General features: G+C 39.1%; 1 protein-coding gene across 2 annotated transcripts in view; it reads left to right on the top strand.

The window, feature by feature from the left end:
• ASB7 (ankyrin repeat and SOCS box containing 7) overlaps positions 1–18,911 on the top strand; it is a 35,536-nt gene that overhangs the window by 881 nt on the left and 15,744 nt on the right. Inside the window, exons 2-5 of one of the 2 annotated variants that reach the window (XM_081337525.1) lie at positions 3,665–3,753; positions 7,047–7,142; positions 9,926–10,186; positions 15,984–16,589. In XM_081337525.1, coding sequence (XP_081193651.1) covers positions 9,976–10,186; positions 15,984–16,589 — 817 coding nt within the window. In that variant the 5' untranslated portion in view covers positions 3,665–3,753; positions 7,047–7,142; positions 9,926–9,975. The remainder of the gene's footprint in view (positions 1–3,664; positions 3,754–7,046; positions 7,143–9,925; positions 10,187–15,983; positions 16,590–18,911) is intronic. The other variant, XM_081337526.1, reaches the window with a different exon arrangement.

Raw genomic sequence — 18,911 nt, forward strand, 5'->3', positions numbered from 1 at the left:
GGGCCGAGTTTGAAGACCCCTGGTCTATAAGGAAGTTCTCCACCATCTGGGTCATGGTTGTCCCAAAGGTCTCTCCCCCCCCACCCCCCATAAAAAGCACCTGGGCTTTTCTGGGTGTTTTGTTTGAACACCTTTCACTTCTCATCCAAGAAGCTTCTTCAAAACTGGGAAGAAAAACAAGAAGAAGAAAAAAATATGGGAGCCAGCCGTGGAGTCAACCAACTGCCTCGTGCCTTATCTGGACCCAGGTTTAGGAGTCTTATGTCAGCATGCTGTGGGAATCTAGGGCATCGGGTTAATGGAGTGAACCAGGGTCAAGCTGAGTATCTTGGGAGGAGGGCAGAGAGGATTAGCACATGTAAGTTATGTGTGTCTTCAAAATGCTAACAACCCATGCAGTGATTTTTCTGATTCGCTTGCCTGGGATCACCCAACATAACTGAACCATGTTTGTGTCTGGCATGCTATGGGGACCTTCTTGTTCAGCACACCATTCTCCCTCCACCCCACCAAAAAAAAAAACAACCCTTAGTAAACCAGCACTTATGTTAGTACTGATAACAGAGTGCAGGCACTTTTCATCTGGGTACATCCCGGTAAAGATATTTCTAGTGTGCAGAACATTGTGAATTTGAAACACTTCCAGCTCAGTACACTGGTTTCAAGTTAGAAATGTTGTGTTTTGACTCTTCCAGGTGTGTTCCCTGAGTTTTAAATATTTCCAGTTTGAACTCAGAACTGATGTGTTTGGGGCTTTCGGTGATTCCAGAATGCTTGGGATAGTAGAGACAGCATTTCCACCAAGATTGGAAAGCCTGTTTTGAACTGAGAGTAGTCATTTGAGACGGAAAACAGGGCAATTTGAAGTTAAATTTTGTGTTTTGATGTAGTAGTTAAGGCATTGAGCTAGAAACGGGGAGATCATGAATTCTGGTCTCGCTTTAGGCACAAAGACAGCTAGGTGATTCTGGACCAGTCACTTTCTCTCAGCCCTAGGAAGGAGGCAGTGACAAACCACTTCTGAAAAACCTTGTCAATAAAACAGTAGGGACTTGTAAAGGTAGTTTCTGAGGATGAGACACAATTGGATGGAAGAAAAAAAATTAAACTTATTTTTCCATCATAGGTCTGTAAAATAATAGAATAGAAAGAGTAGAAATATTTTGGATATCATGTAGTCAAAACCCTGCTATAACATCCCTATCAACCACCCAGTTTCTGTTCAAATACTTCCTGTGACAGTATGTTCTATTGTTGAAGAACTCTTATTAGAAGTTAATACGAATGCCCGACTGAAGTGTTTTTAATTAAAGTCCAATTGTGTTTCGTCATCAGGAACAACTGCAACAATCCTGCCCAGTTTTCTACATAATCATATATTTGAAGACCACTATCTTGTATCAGGTCTTCATGTTACACATAGTCAATGACTCCAATCATTCAATCCTCATAAAGATTCTTGATTTGTCAAAGTCATTCCTAAAATGCTACATCCAGAGCTGGATGCAATATTTTAGGTATGGTTTGACCAACCTTTCTTCGCTTAGCACCTTTTTCCTGATTATGTGACAGGAGTGTGTGTTTACTGGATTGATTTATTAATTTCTTTGCATGGATTTGCACAATACTGTAAAAAATCATAAACCCATGAAAATAAATTAATAAATCAATCAAGTAGTCTATATAACATGGTAAACACATACATATTCAAAACCCACTAAGGGTTAAATTAACCATACTTAACATCTTACGGAAATGCAGCTGCTCAGTTTGGAATTGACTGTTATGTCTCCTGTATGAACTGTAGCATTTATTAAGGCTTTGTGGCCCATTTAAAAAATAATATTGTACAAGTGTTCTGATGAAGTGTGTAGCCATTACAATCTGCAGCGTTCTTTGAAGTACATTTTCTAAGTTATACCTCAGGACGATTAATATATTTTCTGAACAATTATGAAAACAAATGCTTTCCTTTCTTGTTACCTCAAAAAGTAAAAAAAAAGATTTACTTCTCATTCTGTACATGTTAGTACGTTCCATTCAGTTCAACAGGATATATTCACTGGTTAGCAAATTTAAAATGGCAGTGGCCGATAATGTGTGGAGAGAGAATGTGTGAAGGAAGTCCACTTAATTTCTATTGCTTAGAGGAATGCAATAGGTAGAAATAATTCTTTAAAAAATACAGAAGACAAAATCATGAGGGTTAGATGGGAAACAATTAACGAAAACCCATCTTGGAAGCTTGGGAACATAATAGAATAGATAAAAAAGAACCATGCTGGATCAAATCAAAGATCCATTTGATCAACACAGTGGCCAGCCAGATCCTTTGTCAAACCTCTATCAGAATATGAGTTAAGTTGCTTTCTCCTACAGTACTTGTGTTCCCTGGCAACAGTGATTCAAAAACACCCTAGCTGTGATGCTGAAGGTAATATAGAACAATTCATTGATATCTTTATTCTCCACATACTTGTCTATTTTTGTAGCAGTCCAGGTTGGCAGGACTCACTTTATCTTGTGATAGCAAATTTCATCAGTTAATAAACATGCTGTGTGGAATGTCTCCTTTTATCTGGTATGAAACTTTCACTGTTCAGTTTCATCAGATAACTTCAGGTTTAATATTAAGAGATTAATGATGAGAGTTGGGAGCTAGTGACCCCAAAGTTGAGAAATTGTTGAAAAGCACATTTAAATCGTCGTGAGTTTTTCAAAGTTCACCTCTTCCTCATATGTATAAAGATCAGAATGGCTTGATCTGGGAGAGAAAGAGATTATATTAAAAAAGGGAGAGTGCGGTTTATGTTGGTATCCCCAGGGCCTGAGCTGCAGGTGGGGAGGATTTTTTTAGTGAGCTCCTTAGAGGGGGGGGGAGGGCATCCTCTTATTCTGAACGGGTAACAACATCAATAACGAAACAAATAGTTGGAATGGTTAAGGAAGAAATACTGTACTTATAAGATGGAGAAGGACAGGAAAACGTGTATTGAGTCTTCTCTAAAGATTGCATTGGAGAGGCAACGGAAGATGAAGCTAATTGTTACCAAACCTAAGCTAGATTTTTTAAAAAAAACTTTTCCATGATTTATGTAAAGAGAATGCTTTATTCACCATAGTACAGAGAATTGGAAGATGAAGGTTGCTGATCATCTAAAGCAGAGTGATGACCTTTAAAATGTATGATAAAGGATCCCATTTTTAGGCTTTAATACAATTATATAGTATATTTAACTTTGTGTATCACTCTGAGCCCTACTGTGGTTTGGTTTAACTTAGCATAGCATGTGAATGCAGCCTTTGCTATTTGCAAATCATAGTTTATAGGTTGGAATAATGTGTAAAGCAAGAAAATTCTACAAATTATTAAGAATTGTGGTGCATAACCAGTCATAATATTGAACTACTGGGAGAGGGAAGGACTTGATTCAAATTCCCATTCATTCACTACAGTTTCTGAAGTTTTTGGTCAACCCATCATCTTTCACCATAAATTGTATCATAGGGTTGTCGTTTGACCAAAGTAATGCTGGGGATCTGGGGCTGATAAGGTAAACTGCTCTGCATTCCTTTTTGGATGATAAGGGAAAATGTAATAAAGATGGAAGGCATAAGGAAACACTCCTGTATTTATTATGAATCTGTTCTGCTTGTTTTCCAGGCTCATGCTGCTACATAAGAAATTAGGAAACTTTGAATACAAAATAAAAACCAAGAAGCAAAAATGTAATAGAAGAACCAAGTATCCAGGTAACTGATCTAAAATACTACTTGGTAGGATTATTCCTAGTAATGGTTGATGTTTTGTATGATTTCTGTTCTGTTGGAAGTTACAAACAAGATGTGTTATTTGTGTATTGGGAAGCACAGAAGACACTCCGTACATTGGATTGTACACATAGCTTAGTTACCTTAACAAACTGTAATATCTGCTTAGCAAAGGCAACTGTTTTAGTTTGATGATGTGTGTGTATAGCGCATTGCAGCAGTCTGATTTCTAATTCATTTGCCCTTTTTTGAGAATCAGTTCCTTTGAATTGGATACACTGGCCCAGTTTGGGTATACATGTTTTGGATTAATAAACTTAAGAAACACACAAGATTTATACCATTGACTCAGTCTTTTACTTCTCTTTCCCTCTACATAGTTGACCCAGAAAGTGTTCAGTTGTTTTCTATTGAAGATTAGACAGATGTTATGCTTTCTAGGATCCTAAAGTTGACCATAGTAACCATATCACATGCAACTTAAGAGATCTTTTATTGAAGATTTTCCGTGATAAACCTAGTGTCTTAAAGGAAGAATGTCATCAGAATATAGCACGTAGACTCTTCGCTTACTAAGCTGAGATACATACCGTATGTTTTGAACTCCCACATTCAAGTCCATGAAATTAAATGTTCTCTTTTTAAGTTTACTTACTGGTCCCCGTTGATAGTTTTGTAGGGAAAGAGTCAGATACTATTTTTGTTCAGTGAGGCTCAGTATGATTTCAGGGGCTCCTTGTGATTACAAGAATTTGAAAATATGTCACTGAGAAACAATTTGCAAGGTAAACAGCGAAGGGTGGAATATATTAGCCTTGGTGGTATTCCTAAGGTGAAGTGAGTTTTAGGTTTTCAAAATGTGATGAGCTTTTTAAAATGGTTAATATTTACAGCCGAGTGATCAAATACGTTTAAATGTTTATATTGCTTTTGTTATTTGAAGCCTTTATGAACTTTAGATGAGTCTTTTTGCTTGTTCCAATTGCAATCTTAGGGTCAAAAGTTTGCATTTAAAAATTGTTACATTACAATCATTTATGTTGATTCTGAGAGCAAGTTCAAATACTTTGTGATACTTTGGCAACTGCATTCATAATATAACAACATTTTACCTTCCAAGTAGCTTGTAGAAGAGGGCAAATCTCATCCTTCTACAGGTTTCATTGTGTGTGTGTGTGTAGTATGTATGCATGCGTGTATGTGTGCGCGCACACACACACAAACACTATGCCTTTTATAATAGAACCTGCATACTTTACACTTGGTAAGCCATTCATTACTTCTGTGCTGTACTGAAGTTGGCATTTATACCCATTTTACAGTTGGTTAACAGCAACTGTATTTTCATGATATACAGCGTGTAATGTGGTTTGTTTATTTTTGGCTTAGCATGTTGTGCAAACCAGACCATTATGATTTGTAAGTGAACAGTAAATGGGGCAGCATTGATTTGGGCCTGGGAAAGAACCTTCCACTTTTATTTACTAGCTGTTTTCATTATGTCACTTTATGAATGCAGAAGCATGACTGACTTTTATAGTGCACAGGAACACAGCATTGTGTTTTAGTATCTTTATTAATTTCCTATCTTGTTTTCAGCTGCAAGTATTGCAGGGAGATTAAATGTGCTTTTGAAAAATGCTTTTCAGCTGAGGGAAAGGATGAAGCAATGCTGCTTTTTGAAATAAAGACTTTGGACTCCCCAAAATCTAATTTGTGTTGACCCCCCCCCTCCCATTCCTATTGTGACATTGGTTTTAGACAACAAAATGTTGTCCTACTGTTGTCATATTCCACAGTAGTCAAATCTTTCTTTGCATTCACCAGTTTGAATCAATAACCCACATTTTAAACAATGAGATAAACAGGGAACAATAAGTCCTGCAAAAATATTGGAAGCGCTAAAACAGTAAGCACGTGCTCTGCTAATGCATAGACTGTTGTTTAGTCTTCAAAAACTCTAGGTAGGGAAAGATTCTTAACTGAAACCATGGCAAGCTTCTACAATCAAGCAAAGTAGCTAAGTTCAAAGGCATTTAAAACCATTACAAAATGTGCTTGGTTTCCTTTGTTGTGCCAGCTCAAGTATTGTAATTAATAAACTGTGGTTTGTGGCACTTTGTGATTTGGGACTTGGCCATTAGTGGGTCACTTATTGAAACAACCATACCTTAGTGTAATGTGTGAATGTCTCATTCGGTTAGACCGACAATTTCCTGTGAGATATAGCTTCCTTAAACCTTGGTGTATGGTAGAGAACAGGGGTCTTCAAACTTGGCCCTTTTATGACTTGTGGACTTCAACTCCCAGAATTCCTCAGCCAGGCCATGTTTGAAGACCCCTGATACAGAAAGATCTGAATACCCATAAAAGAAAATGGATGGTGAAGAAGGATCAGAGGAACAGAAGGACACCCCATGTAAGGCCATTTCCCTTGCTGAAACTTGAAGCAAAGGAATGACTGATCACCTCTGTAACGAAACAGCAGTGCTATTAGGATAAATGTTTCTTCTTGGAAGAAATAACCAGAGAAGGAAAGTAATGGGCTGAGGGTGGTGCAAAATGTTCTATCATAAAATGTTTCAACTGAAGACAACTCCGCATAGAATTTCCAAGTCTTCTGAAGTCAGCCCATTTATGAAACATCAAAATATTCTGTGAAGTTCTCTGGACCTCTTCTGGAACATTGTTAGGAATGGATTGTTCTGCAGTCGGGATGTCCTGTGAGCAGTGGATATGTACAGTAGTGGAATTTTAAAAAAAACCCTTTCATTTTGATTATATATATATATATATATATATATATACATATATATATATTCATATACATATATACATATATACATATATATATTCATTTATAATGTAGCCCTTTGGGTATATAAGCTTATTTAAATCTAGGAATGACATTGCCATTGCATAATCTTTTCCAATTAATTAACAATTCAGCATTTACAATATAAATGGTAGGAGTAACTTGCTTGTCCAAATAACCTCTGAGTGAAGTTTGGATATATTGGCGTGGTATGTTATGAGAGGCCCATCATTCAGCTGTCTTTTGTTTGTAAACACAGATCTGTGCATATTTGTTTGCTCTTTGTGTATTCTGCCTGCTTTTTCTGCCTTGCCTTGCCACTTAGTTTAGTAGTATCCCCCCCAAAATGCACCCACAGTTCTACTTTTTCTTGCAATCCTCACAGTATCTGAGATTAGATGAACAACATTTCTTGCTTCTTTGCTTGCTTTGATCTAACAAACACCTTCTTCATTTCAAGGAGAAACCATTTGCTTGCTGTATTATGCCTGCAGACAAAGCAATGTACAATGAAGACGGAAAACACAACTTACAAAAACTGACTTTTGCCTATAAGGTATTTCTTAATAGGGGGCCTTAATCATTCTTTGTGGAAAATGTTACCTGCATCTTACTCAGGAATTGTCAGTGAGGTCATCCAGGATCAGCTTTTCCAATGCTCCCTCCAAAGACAATTTTATGAGTAAATATCCAGTATTTGAGTGAAACATTATGAAACTGGCATTTGTTTTTAATTTCTAAGAATAGTTTTTATGAAAAAGTGAAATGATTTAAGATATCAAATATTAAATGACACAGACGTGTTGTAATTATCTACTTTTAGAAATGGGCGTTAATCATATTTAAAAAAACATTAAAAAAATTCTGATGCAGTTTGTGTATATAAACACTTTGATATATTGGTTAAGGCACCTGACTAAAACGTAGAAGGCCATGAGTTCTGATTCCCCCTGTTAGCCACCCACCTGGGTGACTTTGGGCCAATCCCCCCCCCCCCCGTGCAAGGATCAACACAGTCCTTGCAAAATACAATTTTTTCTATTTCTTGCTCCATTTAAATAGAAGACCCTTCCCCCCCCCCTTTTCCCTTCTGCTTGTGTTTGCAAGTCAGAAGAGGAATTGTTGCTAATGCGTTCTTGTAATTCCCACAGGCATTAATTGGAGATGATAAGTTTTTGGTTAGGCAGATTTCATGGTTTGCAAGCACAGGTAGTCCTTGACTTACGAGCACAATTGAGCCCAACATTTCTTTTGCTAAGTGAGACATGTACTGTGAGTTTTGTCCCACTTTACGACCTCTCTTGCCACAATTATTAAGTGAATTGTTGTAGTTGTTAAGTTAGTAACACGGCTGTTAAGTGAATCTGGCTTCCCCCATTGACTTTGCTTGTCAGAAAGGTGATCGCAGAATCCCATGAAACTACAACCGTCATAAATAGGAGTCATTTGCCAGGTGTCTGAAGTTTGATCACATGACCATGGGGATTTTGCAAACAGCTGTAAGGGTGAAAAATGGTCATAAGTCATTTCAGTGTTGTACTTTGAACGATCACAAAATGAACTGTTGTACGTTGAGGACTACCTGTAACATTATATGGGAAGGAGAAAAACACCTTCCTTTCCTTAGTTCCTTGGGGGGTGGATTGTTCCTGTTGACTAGATCACTTATTTTGTCTCTTCCCTGCAAATCGGTTTTTAGCCTGTTACCCTGTCAAATGTGTCTTGAGCCTTGAATTGTTACTCATATATATTCCTGTGTCAGAACCTTAGAGACAACTGCTTGAAAGCTTTATACCTTTATACTCGTGCAGTTTGGTCTTTCTGCCATTACCCTCCCTAAGTTACTTGTCTCAAACCAGAATTGAAGATAGGAAAAGTCTTCGCTCTTTACAATACATATTTGTGGCTACTTACTTAAGCTGATATACAGTTGTGGCCAAAATTGTGGAAAGCTTTTGGGAAAAGTGTACAGCAGAAGTGTCACCTTTGGTTAAATTTCCACCAATTTTTCTTCTAATTTCTTTATAACTGTAGCCTTGTTCACGTAATAATACTACTTTACATTGCTTTCTGGGCGACTAGTCAACTCTTTGCACCATTACTTTAATTTTATTACATTTTACAAGCTCACTAAACGAAAGAACACAAAAAACCCCAACCAACTTGATAATCGATCACATAACACACTGACAAATGTCCTCCTCTCAGGTTCAATGTTGTTGTTAGTTGCAAAGTCGTGTCCGGCCCATCGCGACCCCATGGACAACGTTCCTCCAGGCCTTCCTGTCCTCTACCATCTTCTGGAGTCCGTTTAAGCTCACGCCTACTGCTTCAGTGACTCCATCCTGCCACCTCATTCTCTGTCGTCCCCTTCTTCTCTTGCCCTCAACCTTTCCCAGCATTAGGCTCTTCTCCAGTGAGTCCTTCCTTCTCATCAGGTGGCCAAAGTATTTGAGTTTTAGCTTCAGGATCTGGCCTTCTAAAGAGCAGTCAGGGTTGATCTCCTCTAGGACTGACCGGTTTGATCGCCTTGCAGTCCAAGGGACTCGCAGGAGTCTTCTCCAGCACCATAGTTCAAAGGCTTCAATTCTTTGGCGCTCAGCCTTTCTTATGGTCCAACTTCAATACATGACATCAATAACTGAATCTTACTGTGATCTGATTGGCTCATTGCCAAAACAAGATGACACCTGATTGGCTCTCTAAACACTCACGCTCATTGGCTACAATCAGATGAAGGAAAGCTACCCGATATCAACCTAAGCAAGTGGTGCTTCCTTTTTCTGGTTATTTGGCTATAACTTTTCATAGAATACAGTACAGATAATTGAACAAACTTTGTTGCATTACATTCTTGATTAAATTATCTTTCCACTGATATATAATTTTATGGTACTACTCCCCCCCAAAAAAAGTGGTGTTATTATCCATCAAGCCTCAAAAATACACTTTTTCCAAAGGTTTCCACAATTTTGGCCACTACTGTAATCACTTACATAAATTATGTTGTTGGTATTCTGTTGGTCTCTTTGTCTTCACAATTGGATTTTCCTGTTGCTATGGGCTATGGAAAATGTCAGGGTAGAGGTCATTGTGTACAGCTCTTCAGATCATTTTAATGTATGTGTAGCTGATGTTGTAGTTCAGTGTTTCTCAGCCTTGGCCGTTTTAAGACCTGTGGACTTAAGAGAATGGCCTGGCTGGGGAATTCTGGGAGTTGAAGTCCACAGGTCTTAAGGTGACCAAGGTTGAGAAACACTGCTGGAGCTGACGGTCAGGAGGAGCGTCCCCCTCTCTCAACGCACAGTGATTTGCATTTCATTCTTTTATCACTTCAAGGTGGCTGGTGAGACTTCATGACCCTTCTTTAGGAGGCAGATTCTGCGAGGATGTTACATCACCATTGCCGGAGGAACCCTGAGCTACAGGAAGAGTTGCAGATTCAGGCAGCAGTGGCCGCCGGGGATGTCCACACGGTGCGCAAAATGTTAGAGCAGGGCTACTCTCCAAACGGCCGAGATGCTAACGGCTGGACCTTGCTCCATTTCTCAGCAGCAAGAGGGAAGGAAAGATGCGTTCGTGTGTTTCTTGAACATGGAGGTTAGTTGACCTAACAGAGGAATTTATGGTTGCTTGGTGATTAAACGTTTCAGACCTTCTCTTAGTTTTCCTTTTTTTAAAAATAGAATTTTCTCTCCTTTTTCCCTCCTGCTGTTTGCACTCCAACATGATCTAGATAAAATTTAATTTCTAAATGGTTAGATTTCTAATAGGGTGTGGAAAGGGAAAAAAACCCAAAACAGCAGACAAGCTACGTGACTTCAGAGTCGACCACAAGATGGCACTCATTTGTTGTGTGTTTGGAGTATTGTACAAAAGAAAAAGTTAACTCATTACACAACATATTTCTGCAGGGACTGGTTTCTAGTAGATGGCTAATATCTTACTGTATATTATAAGTTATATTGTGATTAAATTTGTAATGTAAATTTAGATGGTCTGACATATAAAACCATTTTTGGGTGTAGGGTACTAACCACTTCTAACAAATACACATAAACGTATCTGTAATAGCAGAACAAAACAAAGGTGAGTAATTTCATAGAACAATTTAGCTTCTTAATTCAGTTCTGCTAAATTAATCCTATATGGAATTGTCATTGTTCTGGAAATAGCATTTAGTTTTAGATTTCTCAATAATTTTCCAGTGTCAATTAGAGTCCATTTCTCTTTGCTTTAAGTTGCATTTGTAAACAAATAAAATAATGGAAGTCTTCCAAAGAGATAACAAACAGAGATTCTGTTCCTTTAATCTCTGCATCCTCCACTTAAATTTATCAATAATTTCTCATTTATGGATGAAGAGGTAGTGGGTGTTGATTATTCAGCTGAGGATAAAAGAAGAGGTCTGGATAGCAAAATACAAAACCGCAAAGTTGAAAGGGACCTTGGAGGCCTTCTAGTCTAGCCCCTGGCCCAAGCAGGATACCCATTAAAATTCTGGACAAATAACGTATAATATTTCTTTAGAGAATCGGGGCTTTACATGAACAGAAATTGCTTATTGATAAAGGAAAATATTTCACTTCAGTTTTATTAACAGAACTTTGTGCTACACGTATATAAAATTAAATCATTCTTTAAGGTTTATGTGGCAACATTTAGCCAATTTTGGCTGATCTTGAAAAGCTAAGGTAATTGGACATGGTTTTTATTTGGAAGTATAACTCTGAAAAAAGCTGGTTATAAAAACTGGAAATTTTTAAAAAGAAGGCAGTTGCAAATTATTTCCCTGATATCGCCAGAAAATATATAGTTAGTTCATCGATGTCACTTGGACTTAAATTTAACTCAAGATATCTTTGGGTAGTGTCATTTTTAACAATCATCCTGTGGGATATAACCAGAAGATGGCAGTATAATATTTCCAAAACAGATATGAAGTACCCTTCTCTTCCTCTTCCAAATTATCCTTTTCATATCTGATATTTTTGGTGAATAGCTGGTTTCTGTACCTCTGGAAATGGTTTCAGATGCTCTCTGAAATCCACAATAGTCAATACTTTTTGGTTCAGAATTTGCCACAATAGAACTGTAAACTTGGCAGGGCTTAACAAGATGTATTGTCTCAAATTGATATTCAGATTAATGGAATATTTTTTTTCAAATTTATCTCTGAGCATTTCAGAATTCTGTGCAGATTCTAGATGGGGCCTTACATGGGTCCTTAATTCACACAGGGCAACCTTAAGCTTCTTTGACATTTTGTTATTGTACTGTAGCTGCATTTTCCAAAACTAACTCAAGTGTTCTTAAATGAGTATTCCTGATGAAAACAGTTGACAATTTCAGACCATTAGTATCTATATCATATTTTGCTTAGTCCTGGGTCCCAAGTGTGCAAAAAGACCTGACTGTCGATGTTTGTTGTGGTTTTCTCAGCTTCTGTGTATTTTAGTGTGTGCGTCTGTTTGTGCATAAAAACACTGTTTACCATGTGTAGAATCATTTGTTGAGATGGGCTGATGTTATTAGTTTATAGATGACAGTTGGTCTGATTTAATTTGCCAATTTAACACACCAAAACATCTTAAAGCCATGCATTCATTTCCTAAACTTATATGTTCGTATCCAAAGTGTGAATTTTGTGTCACGAAAGTGCTACAGAAACCTGATTATGTTTTTAAATGTATTGATCATACTTGCAAACGTTCTCCAAATTTTCACCCAGGTTGAATGCAAGCAATCGGGGAAATATTTTGCAAGTAGCGCAATTAATTAAAAAATGAGTCCACAATTGTGAAGCAGTTTTGTATACTGGATAGTTATATTAAAGATGATGTCCTGAAATTCTAAAGAGCCCTATTAAGTGATTGGAGAAGAAATGAAAGCAAGTCCATCTTTATTATGGTCACAGACTAGTTGGTTAAAAAAAAGTTACCATGAATATTACATTAGACGCATACTATAGATCAGTGATGGCGAACCTTTTAGAGACGGAGTGCCCCAAAACCGGCCTGCCCCCTCCCTGCTCTGCCCCCCCTCCCACAGGGCCACCCACCACCTCCACAGCCCGCCGCAGCAGATCACCCAGGTGGCCCTGCAGCACCATGCTGGCCATGCCTTCTGGCCATGCCCCCAGCATCATCTGCACGCAACGGGGCACAAGGGTGGAATCTTGTCCCTGCTGCCCAGCTGCCATGTGCTTGACTGCGCTGCTCCAAGCAGGCCGCATCCAGGGGCGACTTTCCTCCAGGGGGGCTGCTGGTGAGGAGGGGACTGCGAGGGGAGGCGGGGCTGGGGCAACGGTGCACATGCCCACAGAGAAGGCTCCGAGTGCCGCCATTGGCACTTGTGCCATAGGCTCACCACCAATGCTACAGATGGCAGGAAAACTGTGAGACTACTATTTTAAGAAAAATAGTAGACATGAAGCCTGCAACAAATTGCTGAAAGAAGCTGCTCATTTGATAAGGGATCAAGTATACCTATTGAATCTTTCCATTCGCTTTTGTCTCTCATGAAATTAGGTTGCTTCTCTTTTCCATTTGATTTTTACCATGAATTTGCCCTCTGTGTGTATAATTAGATCATTTAATTTTCCAGATTCCGTTATTCTTTACCTCCTTTGAGGATTTCTAAACTCTGGAATCCTTGGAGCTCACGGAACCTGGTTGTAAGTTTGCAGAAGATGTGTACCCAGCTAGGTAACTTGTAATACGATGAGAGCACCAAGGATTTTACAGTTCAACCCTGAGCTACGTATACTCGCTTTTGTAGGATTTCTGTAGAAATTTTGTTTATAAATTTGGGTAAGAGATTGTTCAGGGACCACCTCACCTAGATCCCACTTAATTAGCCAGATTATTTTGTACTCCCTTTGAGTTGACTTAAAATAAATAGATTTCAGATTTTACAACTGATATTAAATTTAACTACAGAGGTTCTTTTTATCTATGAAAAAATGCCAAGAAAAGCAGTGAAGATACTGACATTCACTGATGTCACAGAGAGATGTTGAATACAAGTTAACACTAGTTTATTTAAACAGAGGGAAAGCTTTTAAACGAGATGAATTCCAATTCACAGTTAGTCTGTACAAAAATTGTTAATGTAAGTTATTTTCTTTAGCTATAAAGTAGGGTTGTGATTTTAATATTTATCACTATCTGGAAAGCAATTTTAACCACTTGCTGAAATAGAGAATATTTCTAATAAAATGTTCCATTAAACAGGAATTCACTTGTTTAATGATATCCTGTCTTTCCACCTAAAACAGTATTCATGGTTGAGATTTCTGTAATATTGCATTCCACCCTTGCCAAGGTTTTATATCACTTTTTATATTCAAATAACTTGAGCAGAAGTGGAAAGAATTGAGTGCCAGGTACCATGTAAATTGTGCACGAACAAAAAATAGAGTTAGTCATTTGCACATGACAGGATAGTATTAGGTCTATACATCTGGTAATTTTTAAAATATTTCATGAATCCAGATTTCTGTGAGAGAAGGAATCCTTAGCTATTGCTCTTGAAATGTTGACGTTTTGCCCTATCCTGCTTTCCCGTCTTCAAAATTGGATGATTGCATTCTTGCAAAGCGCAACATTTTGTGAAACGGCAGCGCGAGGTTATTTTCATTTTATAGAAGACAGTCTTTATCGAGACGATCTGAACTCATATAGCTTACAAGTGTTGCAGTTGCATAGATCACAGAGGACTTTCTTTACCTAAAACGGGGGGTCTTCAAACTTGGCCCTTTTATGACTTGTGGACTTGCAACCCCCAGAATTCCTCAGCCAGGGACGCGTGCCTGGCTGAGGAATTCTGGAAGTTGAAGTCCTTGGTGGAGCAGTGGGCTAATGCCTCCTTAAGTAACACCAGCTGCCTGCAATTAGTGCAGGTTCGCATCCCACCAGGCTCAAGGTTGACTCAACCTTCCATCCTTCCGAGGTAGGTAAAACGAGGACCCAGATTGTTGGGGGCAATTAAGCTGACTTTGTAATAATGCCGCTTGGGGGGGGCAAAAGCCCTAATAAGCAGGCATATACATAGAATGAAGGCTATTGCTAAGTGCATTGATTTGTGCTTTAAATTGTAAGCCGCCCTGAGTCTTCGGAGAAGGGCGGGATATAAATGGGATTTTAAAAAAAAAGTCCACAAGTCATAAAAGGGCCAAGTTTGAAGGCCCCTGCCCTAAAACAAGCTCATCTTGCCAGACCACAATCCATCTGCACCTTGAGCCTCAGATGTTGCTACAGATGCTTCTCTTTAAGACCAAGAAGCACAAGAGAAAGCAAAACAATGAACCAAGGATAAAATGTTAGCACTGAAGGGACTAGGGTAGGTAGGCAGAGAGATCTTGAGAAATTGGATTGAGTATGCCTAGTGGCTGTTGGCTTGGGAGGCTTCACTGCAGGTAGTCTAGTGACCATTCAAAGTTACAACGGCACTGAAAAACGTGACTTACGATCGTTTTTTCACACACACGACTATTACAGGCTCCCCATGGTCACATGATCAAAATTCGGACTCTTGACAACTGGTTCATATTTATGGCAGTTGCAGTGTCCCGGGGTCACGTGATCCCCTTTTGCAACCTTCTGACAAGCAAAGTCAATGGGAAAGGCAGATTTGCTTAACAACCGGGTTACTGACTTAACAACTACAGTGGTTTACTTAACAAATGGGGGGCAAGAAAGTTGTAAAACGGGGCAAAATTCACTTAATTGTCTCATTTAACAAAAGAAATTTTGGGCTCAGTTGGGGTTGTAAGTTGAGAACTACCTGTATTGGAGACAATAGATATAGTAAATTTTTCTGTGGTTTTTTTTTTTTACCAAAATGTAATTATAGGGGAAAACACTAGTTATTCAATTCATCAATCACAAGCCAGATCCAAATTTTGCTGAATTCGCTTTTGCCTTGGAATTCTTCCCTCCAAAATGGGTCTTCTGCACTTCCTTTTATATAGAACTTTGCATGAAAATATTTTAAATTCAGCTGTAATCCCAGAAGCATGCCCTATTTTTGAAATTTTGCATTTTTCAGTTTCGAAAATTTAAAATGTTTAAAATGTTAAATCCTTGGTGCCCATAAAGCAATTTCCAATATGCACAACGTTGCTTAACTTGGAAGGTGCAAAATCCCAAAGGTACTTCAGTGGTATTACGACACCTTTGGTTTCACTTGGAAAGAAGTATATAAAAAATAACAACGATGGATGGCAATAATTTCCCAGGTCTTAAAAGTGCTAACGTTTGTGGGATTTCATTCATGTCTGTCCGGAAAGATGAATTTATAGACTAACTTTGTGGGGAGGAAAAGTTCTATTTTAAATTGCTTTTCTTAGATGCTTTTACCGATACTTAACTTCTTGCGCTTTTTAAAACTCCAGCGGATCCTACAGTGAAAGACTTGATTGGTGGCTTCACTGCTCTACATTATGCAGCTATGCACGGCCGAGCCCGGATTGCACGCCTCATGCTGGAATCAGACTATCGTGTCGACATTATTAACGCAAAGAGTAACGATGGTTGGACTCCCCTTCATGTGGCGGCTCATTATGGAAGAGACTCCTTTGTCCGACTCTTGCTAGAGTTCAAGGCTGAAGTTGATCCGCTTAGCGACAAAGGGACCACCCCGCTTCAGCTTGCCATTATTCGTGAGCGGTCCAGCTGTGTCAAAATCCTCCTAGATCACAACGCCAACATTGACATTCAGAATGGCTTTCTGTTACGCTATGCCGTGATCAAAAGCAATCACACCTACTGCCGGATGTTCCTTCAAAGAGGAGCGGATACGAACTTGGGGCGTTTAGAAGATGGACAGACGCCGTTGCACTTGTCTGCTCTCAGGGACGACGTACTCTGCGCACAGATGTTGTACAATTATGGGGCGGACACCAACACAAGGAACTATGAAGGACAGACGCCGTTGGCGGTTTCAATAAGCATATCTGGAAGTAGCCGGCCTTGTTTGGATTTCTTGCAGGAAGTAACAAGTATGTATACGGGAACTCTTTTGCCAAAGTTTGCACTAGATCGGAGGCGGGGGTGTGGCGGTGACAAGGAGTTCTCAACTTGCAACCACAATTGAGGCCAACATTTCTTTTGCTAAGCAAGACATGGGTTAAGTAAGTGTTGCCCAATTGTATGACTTTTCTTGCCACAGTTGTTAAGCGAATCACTGCAGTTTCTAAGTTGTCAAGTGAATCTGGCTTCCCCATTGACTTTGCTTGTCAGAAGGTCGCAGAAGGGGACCACGTGACCCCGGGACGCTGCGACGGTCATAAAGACATGCCAGTAGCCAAGTGCCCGGATTCTGATCATGAGGCAGCGGTTGAAAAGGGGACAAATGGTCACAAGTCCTTTTTTTCTGCGCTGTTTTAGCCTTGATCGGTCACTAAATGAAAGTTTTAAGTTGAGGACTGCCTGTCTTAACAGAACGGTAGGTGTAAACCCAAATCGTTTGGGGAAATTTTCTTTCCAGCAGGCTCAAGAACTCCTCTTTATTCATGGTTTCTGCCTTCCGATACGTTGAAGCGGTTGATCGCATTGGAAGGATAGCATGATGAAAAACAGAGGAGAAGTTGCAGGGCCAGATCTTCCCTAACCAGACCGGATCCTCCCAGTCAGCCTGTGATCACATACGTTGTGTGATGGTGCCATCCTTGTGTCTTGCCGAAGAAAATGTCAGGCATGACAAAAGACAGTTTGTCCCATATTTCCAGACTTTGTTGAATATAGCCAAATTAAAAGTAAAGGTAAAGGTTCCCCCGCACATGCGTGCTAGTCGTTTCCAACTCTAGGGGCCGGTGCTCATCTCCGCTTCAAAGCTGAAGAGCGAGTGCTTGTCCGAGGACATCTCCGTGGTCATGTGGCCGGCATGACTAGACGCCAAAGGCGCACGGAACGCTGTTACCTTCCCACCGTAGTGGTCCCTATTTTTCTACTTGCATTTTTACGTGCTTTCGAACTGCTAGGTTGGCAGAAGCTGGGACGAGTAACAGGCGCTCACTCTGTTACGCGGCACTCGGGATTCGACCCGCCAAACTGCCGACCTTCTGATCGACAAGCTCAGCATCCTAACCCACTGAGCCACCGCGTCCCTTATATGGCCAAATTAGATGACTTCAAAAAGAGGGTTATAAAGTAGGTTTTGTTCAATATTTGTTCAGTTTGAGAATGTTATATCCAAATAATCAGTATCCATTTGATATAAGAATAATAAAAAAGTTGGAAGGGACCTTGGAGGTCATGTAGTCCAACCCCCTGCTCAGGCAGGAAACTCTATACCATTTCGGACAAACGGCTGTCCAGTCTCTTCTTAAAAACTTCCAGAGTTGGAGCATTCACCGCTTCTGGAGGCAGGTTGTTCCACTGATTAATTCTTCTAACTGTCAGAAAAATTCTCCATAGTTTTAGGTTGATCACTTAGATGAATTGATTTCAGAGACAAAAATCTTGCTAACACAAATGTTAAATCAGGCATTGTTTTAGTGGCTGAACAAACTGCAGGTTTCTCCTGAATATTCTTCATTTTCTCATTCCTTCCCTAAGCTTGTCTTTTACAATGTTATCACAGTTTGCTGATAAATTTATAAACCTAGTTGTGTCAGGTAAGAAAAGAACAATGTAGCCCACCTCTTTTATGCACAAAGAAGCCAATTTTCGCTAGTTAGTGTTAGCATGACACATTACTCACTCTCTCCCTGTGTTTAGTAGTTTAAAATTATTTAATGAGCATCTCACAGAGATTTTTGTTAAAGTTTTTCTTCTGTTAAAAATATAGGAGGAAAATGAAAGTATGTGTAAAAAATGATATTTGTAGGATGTCTGGTTAGCACCACATGTACTTAATTGCTATTAATACTATAAAAGTTCCAAATCATTTTGCATTTTTTTCTAATATCAGAAAACAGATTGTTGAATATGCATGCAACTTTGCTCTAGGGAATGAATACATATTTGAACGTAGCATTTAAGAAATATTTTGGGAGGAAAGGCAGCATGTTTCCGTTTGTGCTGATTGAAAGTTCTAGGAATTTTATTCAACAAATCTGGAAAATGCCAGATTGGAAAGATCTTCTTGTGGTTCATTGAAACCATGCATTCAGTTTTAATTTAGAAACTTGAAGCATTTTTCCCCTTTGTTTTCCACTAAACAGTGTATTTTCCTGGCTATTTTAATCTTTGGGATTTGGAAAGAAATAATTTGGGGACTACATGCTGTTTTCACACACACACACACACACACACACACACACACACACACACACACAAACATAAAAATTGAACATGATTGGTAACACATTTTTAGGATG

This window comes from Vipera berus (genome assembly GCF_964194415.1).
Source record: "Vipera berus genome assembly, chromosome: 12".
NCBI lineage: Eukaryota > Metazoa > Chordata > Lepidosauria > Squamata > Viperidae > Vipera > Vipera berus.